This window comes from Glycine max, chromosome 15, assembly GCF_000004515.6.
Source record: "Glycine max cultivar Williams 82 chromosome 15, Glycine_max_v4.0, whole genome shotgun sequence".
Lineage (NCBI taxonomy): Eukaryota > Viridiplantae > Streptophyta > Magnoliopsida > Fabales > Fabaceae > Glycine > Glycine max.
In genome coordinates, this window is record NC_038251.2 from 52,478,536 (window position 1) to 52,500,552 (window position 22,017).

A 22,017-nucleotide genomic window follows, 5' to 3' on the forward strand; every position below is an offset into this window, starting at 1 on the left:
TTTTTTAGCTGAGTCTTTTATTTATCCTCTTCTCGAATGTCCAAAACATCTTAAGCATAATTGTACCGTCTCTTCCTTAATCCATACAACTTCAACTTTTCTCTAATACAATGGAACAATGCTTCTCTGTGTAAAGTCTGAGGAGCGGCATTATGAGACCTGGTCAACAACTTGTTGCATACATAATACAAATTCAATTATGTATTCCAATGCTGGCCAAAAAACTAAGCATCAGTCATAGATTCAAAGCTCATTGTTGTTATTGTAAGAAAAAAATATGCCCAAGTCCAAATTTGCATTATTCACTGATACTGCAGCTGTGAGTTCAAGTGATGCAGTGTATCCAATAGACACAAACATTTAGCAAAATATATGCCTAGGTACAACTGAAAAAATTGTGTCACTCTACAAGGAGTAATGTTGACTATCAAAGAAGATCTCAAGCTCTCAGCCAATACTAAATTCAGGGTGCTTCTGGCTGGGCTGCTCTGGTTGCCTGATATATAAGTAATTTTATAAATGTATGATACCTGAAATAGAGACAAATCATTGTGTGCCTCAGTAAATTGTAAAATAAATATTTTAGGAAAAACCTTTATTGGTAAAAGGAAAGATGAACAGACCTTATCCACCAATATGTATCATGGGCCTATTTGCAGTCTTTGCTATGTCAAACATACCAGCATGTGAAGCTTTCTTCCTCTTCACCTAGAACAAAGGAAAGACAACATTAAGAAATATGATAGTACAAGACCCCATAAAATAGCTTAACTAAAGTTTGCTTATACAATTTCAAGTAGTCTATGACCCACTGTTGACTATTTTGCCAGAAGGCAATCACTTATGTTGATAGGACTGGACCAAAGACAGAAGGAAATCATAAAACAGAAATGAATTTGTCACTGCCCCCCTCCTCTTATATACAGAAAGTCTAACTTCTCAGTTAGGTGGTGGGGTGTGTTATCCCCTGCTATGCTTCTCTTATTGGTTAGATCTTTTTTATTAGAGGTCCACTATCATATACTAAATTAAAATAGCATGTCTATTGCAACATAAAGAGGATCATAAATCCTAGCAAAGAAATAAAAAATAGTAAATCAGTATAACAATTCTGAGTATTAGCAATAATAATCAGAAGAAGTGCATACTGCTGCCCCTATTATCTCTTTAAGTTCATCATCCTCTGCACCACGTCTCAGGGGATCTCTTAAGCTAATCTGCAAGACAATGAACATGAGCCTATATAAGAAAATCACATAAATCTTTTGGTGAAGCTACATATGAAAGATGCTATATGTTATTTGATGACTGATTTGTAGTTATGTTTGTCTATTATGAGTTGACCAGATAGTTTCCCTTTTTTCCCCAAAATTGAGCATATATATCAAGAAATCAGAACTGACAGTAGAAATCACAGGTTCAAAGTTCTAATCTGTTGCTTCCCATTCTTTAACCCTTTATTCTGTTAAGCCACTGATGATCACTGATATAAGACTAAACAACTCCCAGAGTCATACCCAGAAATTGCAACTGCTGACTGCAAGGCATCATTCACACATTTTATAAAACCTGACTGCTAAAGGTTTGTAATAGCATTAGTCATGATTTTATTCACTAAAAACATTTATAGGACTTAAATACCAGTTCCTTAATCTCAGATTCTTCACCCACATCACCTAATTATCCAATTCCTTTACCCATATGAATTTAGAAAGCCTGCAATTATCGTCTTCAATTGTAGCCTCACAGGTTCACCAAAAACATTATCAAATATATGCATCACAGATTCTAGCCCAATTGCCATCACCAAATTTAAGTGCCATGCATAATATACTGAACTTTGATGATTTGAATATAACTTACCTCTGAAGGACCAAATAAACAGACTTTAAAGTTTCCATCAGCTAGTAGTCGCAATCTATTGCAACCAGCACAAAAATGCTCAGTCATCGATGTGATAAATGAAACTCTACCTTCATGCCCATCTATTGTGAAATTCTTAGCTGTATCTGTAGGGTGATCCTGAACTCTTTTTAAGCTTGTAAACCGTTTCATCTGTTTGATAATGATTGTTATAAAGGGCATCTACTATAAGAAAACATAAAAACACTATAAAAGTTAGTTCTTTAGTCCGAATTCTACCTTACCACTTTATCCAACATTTCTGAGTAGGGTACAAGTTTCTTGACATTCCAAACATTTCCATCAAAGGGCATGAACTCTATAAACCGAATATCAATTGGCTTTTCACGCGTCAACTCAACAAAGTCACAGATTTCATCATCATTGAATCCACGCATTACAACACAATTGACCTGAAATACCACAGAAACATACAAGATACCTTAAAATGCATCCATCACAGGCATACGAAATTTTCCATAGAGGTTATGCACCTTTATTCAAGAACAATTCCCTCGCTGTATAATTTCATTTGAATAACTTAATGAATTTGGAAAAAAGGTAGCTGCTTATGGGAAGGTGATCAAAGAGAAACACTTGCAAAAAAGTAATGATACAAGACTAAGAAATACCTTAACTGGATTAAATCCAAGGTCTATGGAAGCATTAATTGCATCCATTACTTTTTCATGCCCTTTGCGTCTCGTCATAAACTCAAACTTCGCCGGTACCAGAGTGTCTAAACTAATGTTCACAGAATTAAGCCCACATTCTTTCAGCTTTGGAAGTTTTCTTGCCAGGGCAATACCATTGGTAGTCATGGACAATGTCTTCAATCCCTTCAAGTTTGACAATTCCAAACATATGTCTTCAATATCTTTTCTAATAGTTGGCTCCCCACCCGTCAAACGTATTTTATTTACCCCAGAGCTTACAAACAGATTTGCGCATCGCAGAATCTCAGTCTTTGTTAAAAGTTGAGGACTAGGAGTGAGTTCCACACCATCTGCTGGCATACAATACTGACATCTTAAATTGCACCTCTCTGTTAGAGATATTCTCAAGTAAGTGTGAAGCCTTCCAAATGAATCTACTAACATATCAGAGACAGGATTATCCTTTGGCTGATCTTCAGACAATGAAGCACAAGAGGTTGTTGCAAAAGCTCTTGTGGCATATTCATTGTTGCCACTGAACGAAGCTTGGCGATTAGTTCTTCTGGCAGCACAGTAGGAACCCATCTCACAATTCAACTGCTTTAAGAAAATTTGTGTCACAAGCCACCCACATTTTCATAAACAAAATTTGAACATATATCAGCACCAAATATTCTCACACATAATCCCTGAACAAAAAATAACAATTCTCATCTGCATGCAAATGGGTATCAGTATAATTAATCCTTCAAGTAAGCATACTGTAGAAACTTAATATTACAATGGAACAACCTACATTGCATGAATACAGGTGTTGTACTGGTATCAGAATCAAGTAGGAGAAAGATTTTCCAAAAATCTAGGATACAGATACGTTACATAAATTTTAAAAAAAATGTGTACATATGAAAATACAATTTAGTATAAACATGATTAAATTTTATAAATGATAAAAAAAAAAAACAAATAAGCAAAATTAAAAATATAAATGGAGATTAAATTCTTCAACATGACAAACAAATATTTCATATAGAAAACTATGATACGAAAATGTTCACTGATAAATACAATAACACCTAAGCATGACTATGATATCACACTTTAACAGTTTCATTCATTTTCTTGTTCACAGTCACTCAAGAAATAGCCTTTATAGCTGGTTTGTCAAGAGAAAGAGTAGCAACTTTTAAGAATGCCAATCCCTTCGACTGAATCTTATTGGTCTCCACCTATATTCCATTTTTTGCTCTCACCCTCTTTATAACTCTTACTCATTCTAAAGAGGAGATGAAGGTTTGTATGTAATAAAACTATCTTCATCTATTTTAGGGTTGAACATATTTCTTTTCATAGAATGGATAAAGAAATATGTGTTCTAATTTCTCTCACAACAGGCAGACCAATAGTACCCAATAAAGTACCCAATTTTTTTTCTTTGAAATACGTACCCAGTACATATATGTACAACATAGTTTTAGAAGTACCCATGCTTCAGAGGGCACAACACAACTCAATAATTGATTTTTGCATTTTCTTGATAGACCCGGGGGATTACAAGTTTGAAACTGAGTCTGAACATGTATCAGCACCACCACACTCCAGATTAACACACACAGCATGAACAAGAAATAAAATTACAATTCTCATCTCAGTCATTTGCACGTAAACGGGTATCACTAAAACAGATAATTGGAGCGAGCATATTATAAAAACCCAATTGATGTATAATGATGGTTTTTTACAAGTTCCTGATAGAACAGGGGATTATATCTTCATAACCGAAATTTATTCAGACACTGGCATGGACAATTCAGTCAACTTCGTGTGTGTGTCCCAAGAGACCAATTTTCAATCCATTACAACATAGCTTGATTGCTTAGTTACATCACCAAAAGAGTAAGCTAAATCAAACACAGAGAGAGAGAGGTCTCACCGGAAAGGAATTTGATGGATTAAAGCCAACTGGGCCATGAATTAATTTTGACAAGTAGCGCCTCATTGTTGATGGTGAAACAATCAATCACTTTGATTGCAACAGTTTTTTTCCATTTTCTTATGGCACACTTGAAGGTGGCGAAAAACCAAAGACTCAGAACATATATCTATATAATATACGAGGAAAGAAAGAGAGACAGAGAGACAGAGTTTTGAGATGTTGTGTTGTGTTGGTTCTGAAGTGTACAGATAACATTAAGGTGACTGTGAGAGAGAGAGAGACTTGACAACGTCTAGTGCCGACTATATTATATTCTATTCTATCCTCAGTATTAAAATAATACTCTTTGAAAGATCAAAAACATTTTTCACAAGGAATTAGTTGGTTCGAATTGTACCCACTACTAGTTTTTTTATCCTATGTCAGAAAATTGTACCCACTAGTGTGGTCCAAGTGAGGAGGAGATTTGAGTAATATCTACTAAGATATTATTAGATTTGATTCTTGTTACCGTGAAAAGAAAATTGTTGAAATTTAAAATATTTTTTTATCAACGAGAAAATCAAACAGATGAAAACAAGAAACTAACTTGCACGATTGAAGGTTGTAACAATAGTATCTACAAATATCCAATGAGATAACCCTTGAGGGCAAAACCCATGGACAGTGAAGGATCCTTGAGAAGGTGGAGGATGGATTCACTATGACCTTAAAGGAAGGTGTGGCTGATCAAAGAGATAACTAGGATTCAAGGGAGTTGCTAGCATATTCAGGTTACAAGTTCCATCAACGAATATGTCCTTCAAGGAAAGATGAGTGTCCTGAATGTGGACATAGTCAACCAAGGAGCATAGGGGACCATCAATGAACCAACAATCATACCACAAAGAGAGGTTGCCCTTCCCAACAAGAAAACGAAAGCCAGATTGGAGGACTTCCTTGGCTTTAACAATAGAAGTCTAAGTGTAAGAGCTTCCGGGATATTCCTTGAAAGCACTAAGTCACCCTTTAGGTATTTAGACTGGAAAATATCAACAACTTTGGTTTCTCCTTGATAATGTCCCAAGTGAGCTTTCCTAATGATGTTGTATTTACTTCACTGAACACTTTCATCAAACACCAAAGGCACAATGATAAGGGTAGAGCAAGAGAATGCAGTGTTACTGGAGCTCGGAGTTTGGAGTCATCTAACTGAATTTGCAAGATTAGATTGCTGGCCCTAAAACATTGGGAAAAAAATTTAAGAAAAAAATCAGCAAGTCACATGAACAATAATCAAACACAAACAAATGCTGAAAACAAACAGCTCGCGTTTTTTCTCAGTTACCACGCGAGAGCGAAGTCGAGAAAGTGCAGAAACGCTTCTGAAGAACGTCATTTGTATTACATTGAGGGAAAAAATAGGAGCCATTGATTTTGAAATTGTTAGATCTAACGGTGGGAAACTACTTCCCCACGGTGGAAACTTGAGTAACTTTCCCACCGTCTACATTACATTGAGAAACCACATTCATCGCATCATTGTCCTTATAAAGACCAATTCAATTCCCAACTTTTTTGAATCCGATCTTTCTTCTCCTTGCTTTGACCTTTTGCCGGTACGCTCTTCCCTCCGATTCCAAAACCCTAACTAGTTTTCCATTTCATTCTTCATTCTTCATTGTTCCGATTCACGATCCCTCTGCCACCTTGTACCTTTTTCTTCATCCGATTTTTTTTAATTAATATTTTTTTAATGCTTCCAAGTCCCTAACACTGACGAGCTGGTGCAGGTTGTTGTGTTGCATTGGTGCAAATGGCGTTCTTCAGAAGCGTTTCTGCACTTTCTCGACTTCGCTCTCGCGTGGTAACTGAGAAAAAACGCGAGCTGTTTGTTTTCAGCATTTGTTTGTGTTTGATTATTGTTCATGTGACTTGCTGATTTTTTTTTAAAAAAATTTCCCCAATGTTTTAGGGCCAGCAATCTAATCTTGCGAATTCAGTTAGATGGCTCCAAACTCCGAGCTCCAGTAACACTGTATTCTCTTGCTCTACCCTTATCATTGTGCCTTTGGTGTTTGATGAAAGTGTTCAGTGAATATTAGATGCTATGTTTTATCTGAGGACGGTGTTTCTATTACCGTTATTGTGGTGAAGTATGGAGTTGGATATTGTAGTTTGGTTTGTCTATGTTGGACTTTGGATATCGAGGATAACTGAGACTAATTGGCGTTTATTCTTGCGTGAAGTTGGTTATATATATTGAACTTTGTTTATTTTTACTTTTGTTGATTTGGGTTATTTTTCTGTTTTGCAGGATCTTTATTCTGAGTTGAAGGAACTAGTTCCAGAGTATCAGGTTTGGCTGCAATTTTAAGCTTCCGTAGTGATACTGTTTATGTTGGATCTATTAATGTATAATCTGTGTTTCTCATTCAAGCAAGTGATAGTTTTGTGACGTCTATACAGAGTGTGGGCTTAGTTGTTCTATTCTTGGTTTAGTATTGAGCATAATGGGTGATAGCCAATGTGAATTAAATTCTTGCTAGGGCTCAACTTGCAATTTGCAATGCACAATTTAGTTGCAGTGATTTGTGCTGTGCACATTCTATTATGAGTCTGAGATTCTTGGTTAATGCTTTACCTGATTTGTAATTCTCAGTGATGATTGGTTCTTAAACAATGTTTCCTTCATTTCATTGTTACTTCATGTTAGCTTGTAAATTGCAAAACATTGATTAATACTTAACAAAAATTGTTATATGTATATCTTATGTTTAATCTATATATAAAACCTGGTTGCAGGAACGTGTTAAGAAGCTGAAGAAAGATCATGGAAGTGTTGAATTGGGAAAAATTACTGTTGATATGGTAATTATATTATCCTTTTGTAGATATATATCTCTTAAAGTTACTAGTTGCATTAAAAGTTGTCTTCTTCTCTTGTCATGTAGATATATATCTTTTAAAGTTACTAGTGGCATTAAGAGTTGTCTTCTTCTCTTGTCAATAAGCTTGTGATTTAACTTATATTTTGAGTAACCTCTGTCACAATTTAAAGGTACTTGGTGGAATGAGAGGAATGACAGCTTTAGTATGGCTAGGCTCAGCTGTTGACCCGGATGAGGTATATAAATTAACTCAGTCTTCACTTTTCAGATATTTGTGAACTATCAAAGTGAATTAACTCTTGCTTATGACTATTTTTATTAATTGAGAGAATCTCTGATGTAGCATCTGTTAATGTTTACTGATTAGTTATTACTGGATAGATCTCTGAGATCAGCATGTTATGTCTTATAGGGAATTCGCTTTAGGGGCATGTCAATTCCTGAATGCCAGAAAAAGCTTCCAGGTGCTTTTACTGGTGGGGAGCCTTTACCTGAGGCTGTACTGTGGCTTCTATTGACAGGAAAGGTATGCAATAGTTTTAGAAAATCAAATTGAATTAATTATTTTGAATATTACTCATAATGCATATATAATCCTTTTATGAAGGTGTTTTAATATCAACACTTGGTTTAGATTTTGTTGTATAATCTTTGATTCATACATTTGGTCACAGATACCAAGCAAAGCGCAAGTTGACTCATTATCCAAGGAATTGCGAAGTCGTGCAACTATCCCAGGTTCTGTTTTTTTTTTTCATGTCATACTTTTGGTTATAATTACCTTGAAGCAATGTTTTGCTTGTTGTATTATAATGGACTGACTCATTAAAATGAATTGACACAATATAGATAGTGCATGACAATATGTTCAAGACCATAGATGGGATTATAACTAGTAGTCTCTAATGGTAGCTCATGTATTGTTTAGAACCATTGTTGCATAGGAACTTTATGGCTTGCATCTCACTTTTTCTTTTTTATATGTATGATTCTTGTCTGAGGAATTTCACATCTGTATGCAAGTGCTTGTTGCTTAAAATATACAGACATGTCTGTGTTGTCAACTTTCACTCTTTAATCTTGCTCTTGTTCAAATTCCACACATGGTGTGTCTAAAGTTTTTTACATGTTTTTTTCCTAGCTTGTTTCTGATGCACTTTAGTCTCAGTTCATTCTTGGACTTATTATTACTACTTTTTCGTTGCAGATTATGCTTATAAGGCAATTGATGCATTGCCTGTTTCTGCTCATCCAATGACTCAATTCACAACTGGTGTCATGGCCCTTCAGGTTGAGTAACAGATTCTTTCATGAACTTTTAATTTAAGTAATTGAAGGGTATCATAAAATTATTGGGTTGTGGCGTATATCTTCAAAATAGAATAATCAAATCTTTTTTTTTTGTTGTTGATTTTATGCATCTAGTTTCTGTGCATATTATTATCTTATATATGAAAGACTGATTTGGCAACTCCTGCTTGTTCTCTAACATAAAAGCACAAACCCAGTCAATAAAGAAAGAGAATTAACTTGGTAATGGGTTGCAGTTGCACAAGAAGCAAAATTGAAATATGCTTGTTCTCTATTAGAAAAGCATGACTCAAGCTTAAAGAAAATTTTACTGCACAAATATAAGACCTAGAATGTTGTATTAGAGAGAAATTTGGGGTAGCATCTAATGTGAATATGGTAGAATCTGGCCTTCAATAGTTTGGGCATGTGTGCAGACGACTTGTAGAAGTCCTAGTAAAATGAATTGATCAAATGGGGAGTAATCCAACAGTTAGTGAGGAAGGCCAAGAAAAATTATAAGTCAAACCATCAAGAAGGATTTAGATTTAAATGGTATGTCATTGCACATGATATATTATAGGACATTATGGCATCATTTGATCCATGCAATTGGTGTGTTCTACAAGGAGTACTTTGTGATGGTTATCTATGAAGTAATTGTAGAAAAGGAGACTAAACTTTTTTTATCAGTGTGATGCAAGGGCTTATGCAGTCATTCGGTGCGTTTGATTGGATTGAAATGCTCACATTTTTATGGATGTCTCTGTACCTCTGAAACTTGTTCTGTTCATGGATGTTTCTAGGGAGCTGCTATTTTAGATATGCATAATGGGCACACATTGCTTCATTTTTTTGTATTTTATCGTGTTCTCTTAAGTATCATGCTTTTTTGGTTTAGGAGTCTTTTCTTTCTAATAAAATTGTTTTTCCTGTCAAGAAAGAAGACATAAAATACAGACCAAAGCATAAGTGACCTGTGACCATCTGGTACAAGGAAGCACAAAGACAAAATATTACCATCATATCCCTCTAATAATTGCATCATTCAGAGCCACTTTCAAGAAATGAACTGTACACTCTGAGAAGACAATTGAACTGTCCTATTTCAAACTAATTATGTTGATAGTTGAGTTAAAGACTATAGCAAATATGCCCTTGCCTTGATATTTTCTTCCTTTTCTACACAATGCACTCTCTCTACTTTGCTTCATCCTACATGTCTTTTGTTATACCAAGCTAGTGTGGAGTAATTTTCATATCATAAGCACATCTTAACTTCCAAGTGAACCAAAGAACAAAAACAATTTCCATAAAGGGTAACATGTCATTTATGGTTAGGTTAGCTTTTGTAGTTAAAACTTTCAGATAATCTCTTATTGTTTTTCTGATTCAGACCTTCACTTTAATCCTTTAATCTCTAAGATATAGTTAGTTTTATAGTTTTTTTCCTCTTGCTATTTCCTTTCTATACTGTTTCTTGCTACACTTAGAGTGTGTTTGGATTAGTTGTGAAAAATAGATTATTTCAATAATCAGTTATAGGTATAATATAATTGACTATTGGCATTATCGATTACATGAAACAAGTTTTATGTTTGGGTATGTTAGGTGAAGAGTGGTTTTAAGATAATCTATTTTGTTTTGATTGTCTTAAATAATCATTTTGTATAGTAAAATTAAAAAGTGGCTATGAAGTTATTTGTAGTAGTTGGCTTTGTATTTAATTAATCGATTGTTGTGAATACAAAGGGAAAACAAAAGTTACTAAAAAACTGCTGACTTAGGGTATGGTCAATGTGCTGGGATATTTTAATCAATAAGCAGCTTGACAGACTTTGGAGCAGGGGATAATCTTGAGGTATCTCAAGATTTGAGATTGGAAACATGATAACTGTATACGGGGTGCAAATTCCATGTTGTGCCCGGATACTGCAACAGAAAATGTTCTTATCCACTTATTCTACTCCATAAATGACTTGCACTGAAGAACCTATATTCCTTTGCTATGAACTCTGATTCTTTTAGTACCATCCAGAAATGGCTAAAGTGGTCTGCCACCTTTAACATCTCAGAATCTATGACTTCACTGCTCAATAAAAGATGCTAAGTCAAGAATCAGACAACCAATGCCTTGTTTCATAAATCCAGATTGCAGGGATCTGTTAAGCAAGGGGAACACACAAATCCTGTATCCAGGACACTATGTTTTCCTAACTTCATTCCTCTTTGGACACTGTGAGAACTCTATCTGTTCATTGCTAAGCCGGATAGATCAGAGCATTTTCCACCTAATACTCGCACACTTTACTAGTTTACAAAGCCCCTAATCCTATTTCCTCAATACTTGTTTATCATCATCTTTTCTTGAATCTGGCCTGAAACTCATAGTAAACTGTTTTGATTGCCTAACATTTATATTTCTTATGTTTTTGTAAATAGCAACAAATGATTCACAATCAATTTGTTACATTTTCAGGTGCAGAGTGAGTTTCAGAAGGCATATGAGGGTGGGATAGCTAAGGCAAGGTAAAATTCTAAACAGTGTTTGTGTTATTTGCAACCGTATATGTTACTCTAGCTGGTTTACTGCTTGGATTTAGGTATTGGGAGCCAACTTATGAGGATACAATGAATCTAATTGCTCGTTTGCCAGCCATTGCTGCTTATATTTATCGACGGTATGTAAAGCATATCATCCTAATCAATATTACACATTTAATAAGCAATGGGATACATACATACATACACTCACATATATATATATATATATATATATATATATATCATATATTGTGTGATGACAGTGATCAAAAGTGTTTGACAGATTTTTTCTATCTTCGTACATTTGTATTGACTTGTTAACCTATTTTAAAGGAAATACAAGGATGGAAAAATCATACCGTTGGATGATTCTTTGGATTATGGTGCAAACTATGCTCACATGTTAGGGTTTGATGATCCGGAAATGCTGGAGTTTATGAGGCTGTATATTTCCATCCACAGGTTAGCATTCCATTGCTAATGATAGCACGTACTATGATCATGATGAGTTGTATGTGTGCCCTGTAATTACTAGCGACCCCAGTTATTGCTAATGATCTAGGGGTGGCCAAAACAAACTGAACTGCACTGAACTATAGTTAACTGAACCAAAATAAACTGAAAAAAACTGAACTGTTTGAATAAAAATTGAACTGAACCATCTTTTCAGTTCAGTTTTAAAAAACTGAACTGCTAAAAAGCAATTCAGTGCACTCCCAAACTGATACTCATCAGAGCTGGAAAAATAAATCCCGCTCCACTCCAACATATAATATTCCCCTGTACCGCCCATTACACGAAGAAAAGCAAGAATCACACTAATTAGGAGAATGAAATCGTGCCACACATTTGTTTCTTCATCCTTTTAATATACATTACCCACATGTAGATCAATCTAAATATGACAATTAGTTGGCCAAATAAGATGCAACACTTAAAAGCAAATACTGTCACGTGTGACCTCCATAAGCAATTTTCAAAAATGTTGATCATAAATTTAAAAACCTATAATTTTAAAAATGCTCAAACTTATCTTTAATATTTTGTTCATGGCAATTTGAAAAATCAGTCATATAAAAAATCTTTACTTATTCAAACACAAGTCAATGTAAAAAGAGAAGCCAAACTAAAACAATGTGGTATCTCTTTACTTAAAAGAAAAAAAAAATCTACAAAAAAAAGGCCCCTTAAAAATAGTTCGATGTAGTACGAAACAGTTCAGAGTAGTTCGGAACAGTTCAGTGAGCAGTTCAGTTCGAACTGGTTCTTTCCAGTTCAATGCACCTTTAAAATAGTTCAGTTTAGTTTGCCTAAACTGCTTGACAGTTCAGTTCGATTCGGGCGAATTGCATTTGTAGTTTGGAACAGTTCAAGACAATTTGGTTCAAATTGAACAGCCCTAATGATGACACGTACTATGATCATGATGAGTTGTATATTTCTCTTTCAATTACCAGCAACCCCAGTTTCTAATGTTTTTTTTTTTGGTTAAATTTTCTTTGCAGTGATCACGAAGGTGGCAATGTTAGTTCACACACAGCCCACCTAGTAAGTTACTTCCTTTAATCAAGCCCTTTCCATTCTGTCATAATTTAGAATTGTAAAACATTAAAAAGGATTTTTTAATATATATTGTGGTAAAGGCCTGTGTTTTTATTATATATATATATATATATATATATATATATATATATATATATATTAATGTATTGTACTGTGTGTTCCCGTCAGGTTGCTAGTCCGCTATCAGATCCTTATCTTGCATTTGCAGCTGCTTTGAATGGGTTAGCTGGGCCCCTGCATGGTTTGGCCAATCAGGTTATTTGTTATTTTATTTTTTATATCCGTTTTCTGTTTTTCTGGTATTAACTTTGCTATAGTTCGTCTTTTGGTTTAGAAATCATGTTTGGCTATAATGTTTTCAGACCTACATTTTTATCTTTTTTCCGTAAATAAACCTTTTTGCTTTACTAGTATACTCTGTCCTGATATAGTCAGATACTATTAAAACACCTATATTTTTAGTTTTGTTCACTTCTATTATGTTGCTACAGGAGGTTCTACGATGGATCAGATCAATAGTTGCAGAGTTTGGAACTCCTAACATAAGTACAGAACAATTGGCTGACTACATTAATAAAACTTTGAGTAGGGGCCAGGTAATATCATAACTAATATGAATCTATGATGCTGAATGAAGTTTTTGAAGCCTTTTATTTTTTACTTTAGCTTATTTGTTTGTCTTTACTTTTTTTTTAGTAATGACATTTGTAATGGAAGAGATGTGGATGAAAATTACACTTATAGGGAAAAAAATCCATTGAGCAAACCATGACACCGTGTCCAATGTGTTATGTTCAAATCTTTTTCTTTATGAGGAAAATGGTTGTCTGGAGGGAATTATGGTTCTTCAATTCCCTACCCACAAATATTTTCTTTGCAATACAAGCCTTCCCTGACAGGAAGTTTCTACTAGAAAACTTAACATAGGTTTTTGTAGATTTTCAAAATAAAGGTGTGTTATATGTAACTAGAGAACATTACATGCGTATTAATATGAATATATTATGTTTTACTATGGGTTTTTCAATGTATTAATATGCATATCTGTTCACCAAATGATGTAGAGAGAATATCACTGCCAACTTCTCAGATAATATAAGCTTTGGTTGTTGTGCTTTTTGGATTTGCAGGTTGTGCCTGGATATGGACATGGGGTTTTACGCCAGACAGATCCAAGATACACATGTCAGAGGGAGTTTGCTTTGAAGCATTTGCCTAATGATCCATATTTCCAGCTGGTAATCACTTATTTCCTATTTCAAGATTGTGTTTTCTTTGGAGTGCTTTCTTGCGACACAGCCAAAGCTCACTTGTAACTGACCCTTTCAGGTGTCTAAAATAAAAGAGGTTGTGCCTCCCATTCTTACCAAGTTAGGCAAGGTAGTGTTTATGTTTTTATTTTTCAATATGCGTTTCTATGAAACTATTTATTCTATACTCTTTTTTTTTTTTTAATTTAAATGGTTTATGCTTAATAAATTTACTGCCAAATGCCAGTATTTTATGAAAACATATTTGCGGTAAGATTATAAGATTTTAAGGTCGGGCACAGGCATTGAATTAAACACAACACAAGGAAGATGATATAGGGGCTGCATGTTATAATAGAGAAATGCTAGCAATATACTATTTGGCACACTCTATTGTTGGGTAAACTTCAACTTCAAGCAGATCATAGTAAATAACCAGCGTCTAATGGGACCTACATATAACTCTCTTGACATGTAGCATATTGAGAAGAGTCTGATGCTCACATTTCTGATTAGATAATGAATTTCTAGTTCTTTGTTGAGTTTATAGTTTTTTAAAAAAAAAAAAATTAACGACATCAATCATCTGAATTTCATTTGTAAAGCATTTTAATTTTAATTCAAAAGAAACAAAAATGTGGATGAAGATTCAAAAGGGGGGAGCATTGGAGAGAACCATGCAGCATGTGCTCTGTTAAGTGTTCTCTTATGATGGTATCAGCTTTTTTCAGGGTAGTCAGTCACTATTTCTTTACCCACTCACACAATCAGATGAATTTGGATCCGGTCCTTCACATTCTAATTTGGTTCTGTTTGATTTACATTTTTTATTTTGCTTTGTTTTTAATGATTTGCACCTAGATGTTTTGCCACATGATGTTTTCATGTTGCGTCTTTCATTAAGTTTGATACACATTAAAACGGATAACAGATGTACTCATTGCTCTCTAGATATTAGTCATAATTTATTCCTGATACGACTGAACTTGAGTTTTCAACGGTGTAGGTTAAAAATCCATGGCCGAATGTTGATGCGCACAGTGGAGTGCTACTGAACTACTATGGTCTAACTGAGGAAAAGTATGGGGTTACTTCTCTCACCTGTTCCACTTGAAATAGTTTTCATTTTGCAATTATTTTTTTAGGGTGAATTTCATCTAATGATCTATTAACATCGTGGACAGCTATTATACTGTTCTCTTTGGTGTATCAAGGAGCTTTGGAGTTGGCCCTCAGGTTTGTTGTGCCTCACTGTTTCCTTGTTAACACTTCTCTTTTGGCTGTTTCTTCCTGCACCCTATAAATAATCTGGAATGAAAGTTTTACATTCCGGATTAATAATCCGGAATTTTACTAGGGGTGTCTCCTTTTATTATGGAAAAGTTAAACCAGAATCAGGGTTTTACATTCCAGATTACCTAATCCTGAATTTAAAAGGGGTTTAGGTGAAATTATAGGGTGCAAGAACCACCTTTTCTTTTTGTTACCTTGGGTTAACATTTCTATTTTGGTGGATTTCAGTTGATATGGGATAGGGCTCTTGGAATGCCACTTGAAAGGCCCAAAAGTGTCACACTAGAGAAGCTCGAGCAATTGGTTGCCAAATCATCGTGAAATTTGAAGCGCCATTTCTCTGTTAATAATTGCTAAAATACACACTGCGGTAGATGTGTGTGGTGGTGTTGAGTTGAAAATGTGGTACCATTGTAATGAGAAATATTGATTACCCTCCCCTATGGTTTCTATTTTAGAAGATTTTGGTATTTAGGTAAAGGGTGGCTTTTCACCCTCAATGGTCTTTCCCACTTTTTTTGAATTGCATAAATTAGGTTTGAGGGAGCATAAGAATAAAGGCATTATTGTATTTGGGTATAAGTTTACCCCCTTGTATTCTTTATGAAATCGGAATTACCCCTTTTGACTAATGATCGGTAACATTTATTTACTGAGTTACCTGTGGATAAAAGTAGTTTTCTCATAAAAAGAATTAGCCCTCCAACTCTTCCACCCACTTGACACTAACCCTACTAATTCCACCTTCAACCCCATCATCTCCGCCCTTGCCACCACCAATCCCTTTGATTCCATTTCCTTCTATCGCAAAATGTTACCCCTTAACCTAAAATTGTGCTTAATTACACTTTTGTCCTTGCTCCTTGCTTGTGTTAACCTTGTCGCTTTTAATTTAATCAAAGAGATCCATGGTTGCGCCGTGAGGAACTCCATCCACCTGCATCACCAGTTGAGCAGTGCTTTGATTGAAGTGTTTGAGAGATGTGGTTCTCTTCGTTGTGCAAGTTTGGTGTTTGAGAAAATGAGGGATGAGGATAAAGATGTGGTTATGTGGAGCAATTTGATCCCTACGTGCACCTTCCACGGTGAGGCGGAGGTGGGGCTAGAGAGTTTTCGATGGATGGAGACTGTCGAAGTTCGGTAGAACGGGGTTACATTTCTCGGGGTGTTGAAGGCTTGCAATCATGTTGGGTTGGTGGATGAGGCGGTGTGGTATTTTGCAAGGATGAGTGGGGAGTATGGTGTGGAGGCTGGGAGTGATCATTATTCGTGCTTGGTGAATGTTTTGGGGAGGGCTGGGAGGTTGCAGGAGGCTTATGAGGTGATCAAGGGGATGTCGGTGAAGGTGACGGAAAAGGCGTGGGAGGGGCTGCTTGGGGCGTGCAAGAATTTCGAGGAGCTGAGGCTGGCAAAGGTTGCATCAAGGGCATTGGTGGAGGTGGAGTCAGGGAATGCAGCTAATTATGTGCTATAGAGGAAGATGTATGCTAATGTAGGGAGGATGGAGGAGGCGGAGAGGGTGGAGGAAGATGAAGGAGAGGGGAGTGAGGGCAGCCGCAGGGAGTAGTTGGGTTGTGTATTCGGAGACGTGATCATGTTTGTTATTTTGAGAAATGATGTGATTTGGAAGGGGATGAATGTGGTGATGAAATGCCAAGGGGAAATTGGAATGGGGTGTGTAATTAGAAGGGAAATCAGTTACTGAACAAATGAGGAGTGAAAGAAACAAAACATCCGACAGTGGCATCATGTAGTTTCAGAGTCATGGCATTTGACCTAATGTTGTTTCATATCAAATGATGCAATGTGAAAAAGGGATGAATGCAGTGACAAAATGCCAAGGTGGAATTTGAAGGGACTTCGAAATTAGAGGGGGAAATGAAAGAATGGGGAGTTAAGGAAACAACAACTGCCACGGGAAGTAGCCTCATGGAATGTCAGAGTCATGACATTTGGCCTAATGTTATTTCATCTCATATCAAGGTCTTTTATTGGGAGGAAGCGGCAGAAATTAGAAGGGAAACAGAAAAGTGGGGAAGGCTATAGTTGATTGTTTCCTAATGTAGTTGATTCTCAAATGGTGCTTGCTGTTGGAGAAAGGGTGAAGTTGGACTCATGACTTTCAGGTAACACTAGCATTTCTTGTCTAGGTGCTGATATGGATTTGAGTTCTCTAGTTTTCGCTCCTTACAAGACTTTGTCATTTTAAGATAGGTATAGACACACTGGCCTTTACTAGGGGCTTCACATTTCCTGCATAAAGCCCCACACTCCCACATAATGTTCTCTTGTAATTTGTTTAATTATGATGGAATTTGGACTTAACTATTTTACAGTAGCATATACCATGGTCTGATGAGAGGAACATAGTTTGTCAAACCTAGCACCATGTATGGAATGTGTTATTTCTTGATACATTGCAAAAGAAGAGAACCGAGAGAGGATTCTTCTCCAAGGATTTCCTCTTCACAAAGAGCTAATGCTCAATTTCCAAATCATAATAAATCATAATAGATCTTAATGAATTCCCTCAGCTTCAATCCTATTTATTATTTATGTCACTAACTCACTCTAACTAAGCTAACTCACTAATAATCTAACTATCCTAAGTAACCCCCCTTCCCTTTAGTCCTATTAGGATGTTTATGAGATATATTTAAAGATTGCTGACAGACAAATCATGATAGTCACATTAAAGCATAGGACAGACAAAACAGGACAAGATAAATAGTTGAGTTGCAACTCAATTTTTGTGATCTGTTGTTGAATAGTCGATGCGTAGCGCAAGAAATTTTATGTTGTATGTTGTTTTATTTAAATAAACTATACATGGAGATCTTTAATTATCGTACAGGACATGTCTTCAAAAGCAATTAAAGAGAAACCTTTTATGTTCCCTAAAATAAAAAGCCCTTGAGGTCCATTACAGAAAATTAAAAGGATTGAACCTAAACCTGCAAAAATCACTTTACGATGATTGTAACCATCTTTGAAAATTTAAGATTCTTTCCAATGGCTGTCGTTAACAAACTGTCAGGCAACAGAGAGGCCTAACGTGATTAGGGCAAGAATCTCTGCCTGCAACTAAGACTTTTGATGCAAGGAACGTGACAAAGACCACATGTTGCTGCTTTGCCGCATAAAACTTCAAAGCTGGCAAGGCATTGAACAGTCTAGTTTGTTTTTTTGGAAAAGGCAAAGCAATTCATTAACTTAAACTAATTGGATTGTCCACAAGCAGTGATCATCCCAACTGAAAAGTACATGAAATGGAGCTGATATTAAACAGCATCCCCACCGAAAAACCAAATTGTGAAAATAAAATGCTACAAACCTCAATAAGACATAGAATAGGAAGCATGCTGTTTCAGCTTAAATCACCCCTAATACATTCAGAAATTAAACCGTAAAGCTTCCTAGGAAAAAGCTTTCGAGACCCCAATAAGACATAGAACAGTCTAATTTGTATAAATGATACATTAGGAACTAAATTAAAAAAATGGAATAAATTGAATACATCTTAAAATCATTGTTTAATATATATATATATATATATATATATATATATATATATATATATATATATATATGATCATACGCTTTAGCTGTTTCAAGAAGGCTTTAAGTTGAAATTCCAGGCATGTTAAAAGTCATGCTAGTGTGTTTGGATCAGCTTTTTAGTGAAAAACAATCAATTAATTTTTGATGGTGAAGATAAAGCAACAAATAGCTGTTTATACTTTTTCATGGTATGAATGTATCACCATGATTTTATAAGGGTAGAATTGATTCCTGTGTGATATCCAAACACACTCGTATACTAAATGATCATGTGAGAAATGGAAAAAGATATTTACGTACTCTTTTGTATCAACAGAGGCAGAGATGGGTTTCCATAGGACGCAATCACGTTTGTAATTTATGCTATCAGATTAACATATTTAGTTGAGGAGCTTAAAGGAAATAATCAGTTAACTTTTGAAGAGTTGAATTTGAAGTAGCCAAGTCATCAACCTTGGAGGATGTAAGGGTGTCTCTTGCACTTTTTATAAATTGATTCTACGTGAGCTTTCTTGGTTAGTTTAATTTAATTTTCGTGCTTTAGCTTTTTAAAGGAATTGCACTGGAAGATGATTCATTACTAGATGATCTTCAAAGTAGTCTCCAAAAACAAGAGGCCAAGTTAATTGCTTTTGTGCGTGATTTCTGGTTTGTTGGATGAATTCAGAGTTAGAGATGCTAAATTCAGTATCTAAAATAACTGTGAACTTTCACACATTACAAAGAATTCAATTTGATCCAAATTGTGTAAGAATCACAATATTTACCAATATAATCGTGATTTATTACCATAAATTCTACGATATAATTTATGGTAATAAATCATGATTATACATTTTCGTGTCAAATGTAATTAATTAGATTTTATTATTATTTATAATAATAAATCACATATAATACAATTGATCGGATTTTAATTTTTTTATTGAAAGTAATATCCCATAAAAATATCATCTAATTAAATAAATCAATTCAATAACTAAATTTTAAATTGATTATGATAATTTTATATTATATGATATTTAATTTATTAAATCATTATAATTATGAAAACTTTTTATTTATTATCACGATTCTTAAAAGTTTACGCATGTAATTCATTTGTAGGCACAACCCTGCTCATCTTTACTATCTTTAAATGTAGCAAAATGTCTTTTCAAGAGCATTTTGTATCCCTTCCAACTAATCTTTACAGCAATTAACATGCATTTCACCAACAATTCTGCCTCCTCTAGGTCGTCTTTGGTCAATGGGAAGTCAAATTTTGTAATTGGAAGGGACTGAAAAGGCTCTTGAGAAGACATTTTGTCTTGGATTAAAAGATGGGTAAGATGACAAAAAATGAAAACTGGAGCTAATCTTGACTAAGAGAGATGGAATTCAAGGTCCTGCATATCAGTGAATGCTAAAGCAAAAAAGTGCGGCAAAGGCTAATGGAAAGTTTCAAAAAGTTCTTATGAAATGTGCATTCAAAGATAGTGAAAATGAGAAGATAGAGCAACTGAAAACGAAGGTTAATATAAGGAAGAGAGAAATGTGAAATTTTTACTGAAGATTCACGGGTTAAGGTATTGATATTTGATAAAAATATTCCCTACAATACAAATATTTCTAAATTGCTATGTAGTTTTCACTTGCCATTTGAGATACATTCCTCTGCACAACTTTGCAGGCATCATATATAGGTTACTATTGGTTAAACTAACACGAAGCATTGTTTATATATATATATATATATATATATATATATATATATATATATATATATATATATATATATATATATATATTCAGCAATGAATTAAAAGAAAATAAGAAAAAAATGAAATGAATTTCGTCATAAACTAAAATTAGTTTATGCATATACAATTTTGCAAAAATATTCTCATATAACTTCATGATTTTTAATTTGAGTTTTGGATTTCTAAAAAAGAAAATTATATTATGGGTATGTTAAGCGTTTCTAGAAAAAGAAAATAAGAAGAAAAAAATGAAATGAATTTTATTTATATACGTAAATTTGTACAAATATTCTTATATATCTTCTTTAAAAGGTGACTTTTAATTTCAGACTTAAATTCAAATACACATGATTTGGTGGCATCTTGTATTTGATGAGTACAGTCTATTATAGTTCTTGTTGCCATGAACAAGCAGTGATGTTTTCTTCTGTGTCAACCATGTTTGGTTGGTGTGGTAGTGTTTTGGATCCTTATTTGTGGCGAAAGCTGTCTAGCTAGAAGCACCAGGATCTTGCTCTTGATAACATAAACAAATGGATAACGATCTTTATATTTTTGCTGTGTGTGAAACTCTCTAAGAACTACAGTTATATAAAATTAGCAAAATTAGCACAGCACTAGTCTTGTTTCTTAGAACAAATCAAGCTATTTTAGGAATAAAGTTGTGATAGTATCAAGATACTATCATTTCTCTATTCTAATTACAAATAATTGATGATTTACTTGATTGGCTAATTCTCTTGATTGATTTTCTTTCCTTTTAAACTTTGTATGACAAATAACAAGGTCTAGTTGATATTTTAATTGTTGCACTTTATGTGGATCCTTTAATCTATACTAAAAACAATTTGAAAATTTATATTAAAAACATTTAACTAAATTTTAATTTTTATTTCAATAATTTAGATATAATATATTTTATGTCAAATGTTTAATATTTTTATGATATTTTCACTCTAAAATTTAAATATTAGCAAACTTTTCTTTAGATGATGTTAATAGGCTTTGATGTAAAATATTCATTTTATGGTATATTTCTAATTTTGGTTATTCTTTTATTTATACTTATTTTTATTACTTAAATACTAATGTGTTTCCGTGCAATTTTTTTATATGTAAGTATTATCTCCAAATCTGAATGTTTTTTCTTTTGATTTTTTTAATATTTGCATAAAATACCCTTAACTATTGTGATTTACATATTTAAGATAAGCTTTGTTGTATAGTTTTTACTTTCTTTCTTTTTTGACATAAAATATAGTCACTTACAATTACAATATATTTATGTAAAGTTTTATTTCCTTGTTGTATATTAAGAAAAAGAACACATTAAAAATAAGTATTTATTATAGATTTTACAATCTATAAATATATATCAGTATTTAATTAAATATTATACTCTATCAATTC

General features: G+C 34.1%; 3 protein-coding genes across 7 annotated transcripts; 2 read left to right on the forward strand and 1 right to left on the reverse strand.

Annotated features, from left to right (window-relative positions):
• Nucleotides 1-238: 238 nt before the first annotated feature.
• On the reverse strand, nt 239-5,727 carry LOC100776612 (GTP 3',8-cyclase, mitochondrial). Of its 3 annotated transcripts, none has more exons than XM_014767884.3 (7): nt 4,492-5,727; nt 2,535-3,158; nt 2,148-2,315; nt 1,864-2,055; nt 1,149-1,217; nt 624-708; nt 239-530 (listed from the first exon to the last, which is right to left on the reverse strand). In XM_014767884.3, the coding sequence occupies exons 1-6, from the start codon at nt 4,555-4,557 to the stop codon at nt 625-627; spliced, it is 1,203 nt and encodes a 400-aa protein (XP_014623370.1). In that variant the 5' UTR covers nt 4,558-5,727; the 3' UTR covers nt 239-530; nt 624. The 3 variants fall into 3 exon arrangements, with proteins under 3 accessions (XP_014623370.1, XP_014623371.1, XP_040865474.1); XM_014767885.3 differs by having other exon boundaries at nt 2,535-3,155; nt 4,492-5,725; XM_041009540.1 differs by having other exon boundaries at nt 2,535-3,272; nt 4,492-5,523.
• Nucleotides 5,489-15,963, forward strand: LOC100499624 (citrate synthase). 3 transcript variants are annotated; one of them, NM_001354206.1, is made up of 20 exons: nt 5,958-6,092; nt 6,267-6,340; nt 6,449-6,511; nt 6,791-6,832; nt 7,279-7,344; nt 7,535-7,600; nt 7,777-7,890; nt 8,039-8,102; nt 8,572-8,654; nt 11,134-11,183; nt 11,258-11,335; nt 11,532-11,660; nt 12,704-12,746; nt 12,930-13,016; nt 13,253-13,357; nt 13,892-13,999; nt 14,091-14,141; nt 15,018-15,091; nt 15,196-15,247; nt 15,533-15,963. In NM_001354206.1, exons 2-20 carry the CDS (start codon nt 6,290-6,292, stop codon nt 15,623-15,625), a joined length of 1,419 nt encoding a protein of 472 aa, NP_001341135.1. In that variant the 5' UTR covers nt 5,958-6,092; nt 6,267-6,289; the 3' UTR covers nt 15,626-15,963. The 3 variants fall into 3 exon arrangements, with proteins under 3 accessions (XP_014623369.1, NP_001341135.1, NP_001341134.1); NM_001354205.1 differs by having other exon boundaries at nt 6,047-6,185; XM_014767883.3 differs by lacking the exons at nt 5,958-6,092; nt 6,267-6,340; nt 6,449-6,511 and adding an exon at nt 5,489-5,506 and having other exon boundaries at nt 15,533-15,936.
• A 152-nt stretch (nt 15,964-16,115) lies between these two features.
• On the forward strand, nt 16,116-16,778 carry LOC102669476 (putative pentatricopeptide repeat-containing protein At1g03510). Its single transcript, XM_006598589.1, has 2 exons — nt 16,116-16,400; nt 16,479-16,778. Exons 1-2 carry the CDS (start codon nt 16,116-16,118, stop codon nt 16,776-16,778), a joined length of 585 nt encoding a protein of 194 aa, XP_006598652.1.
• The last annotated feature ends 5,239 nt before the right edge of the window (nt 16,779-22,017 follow it).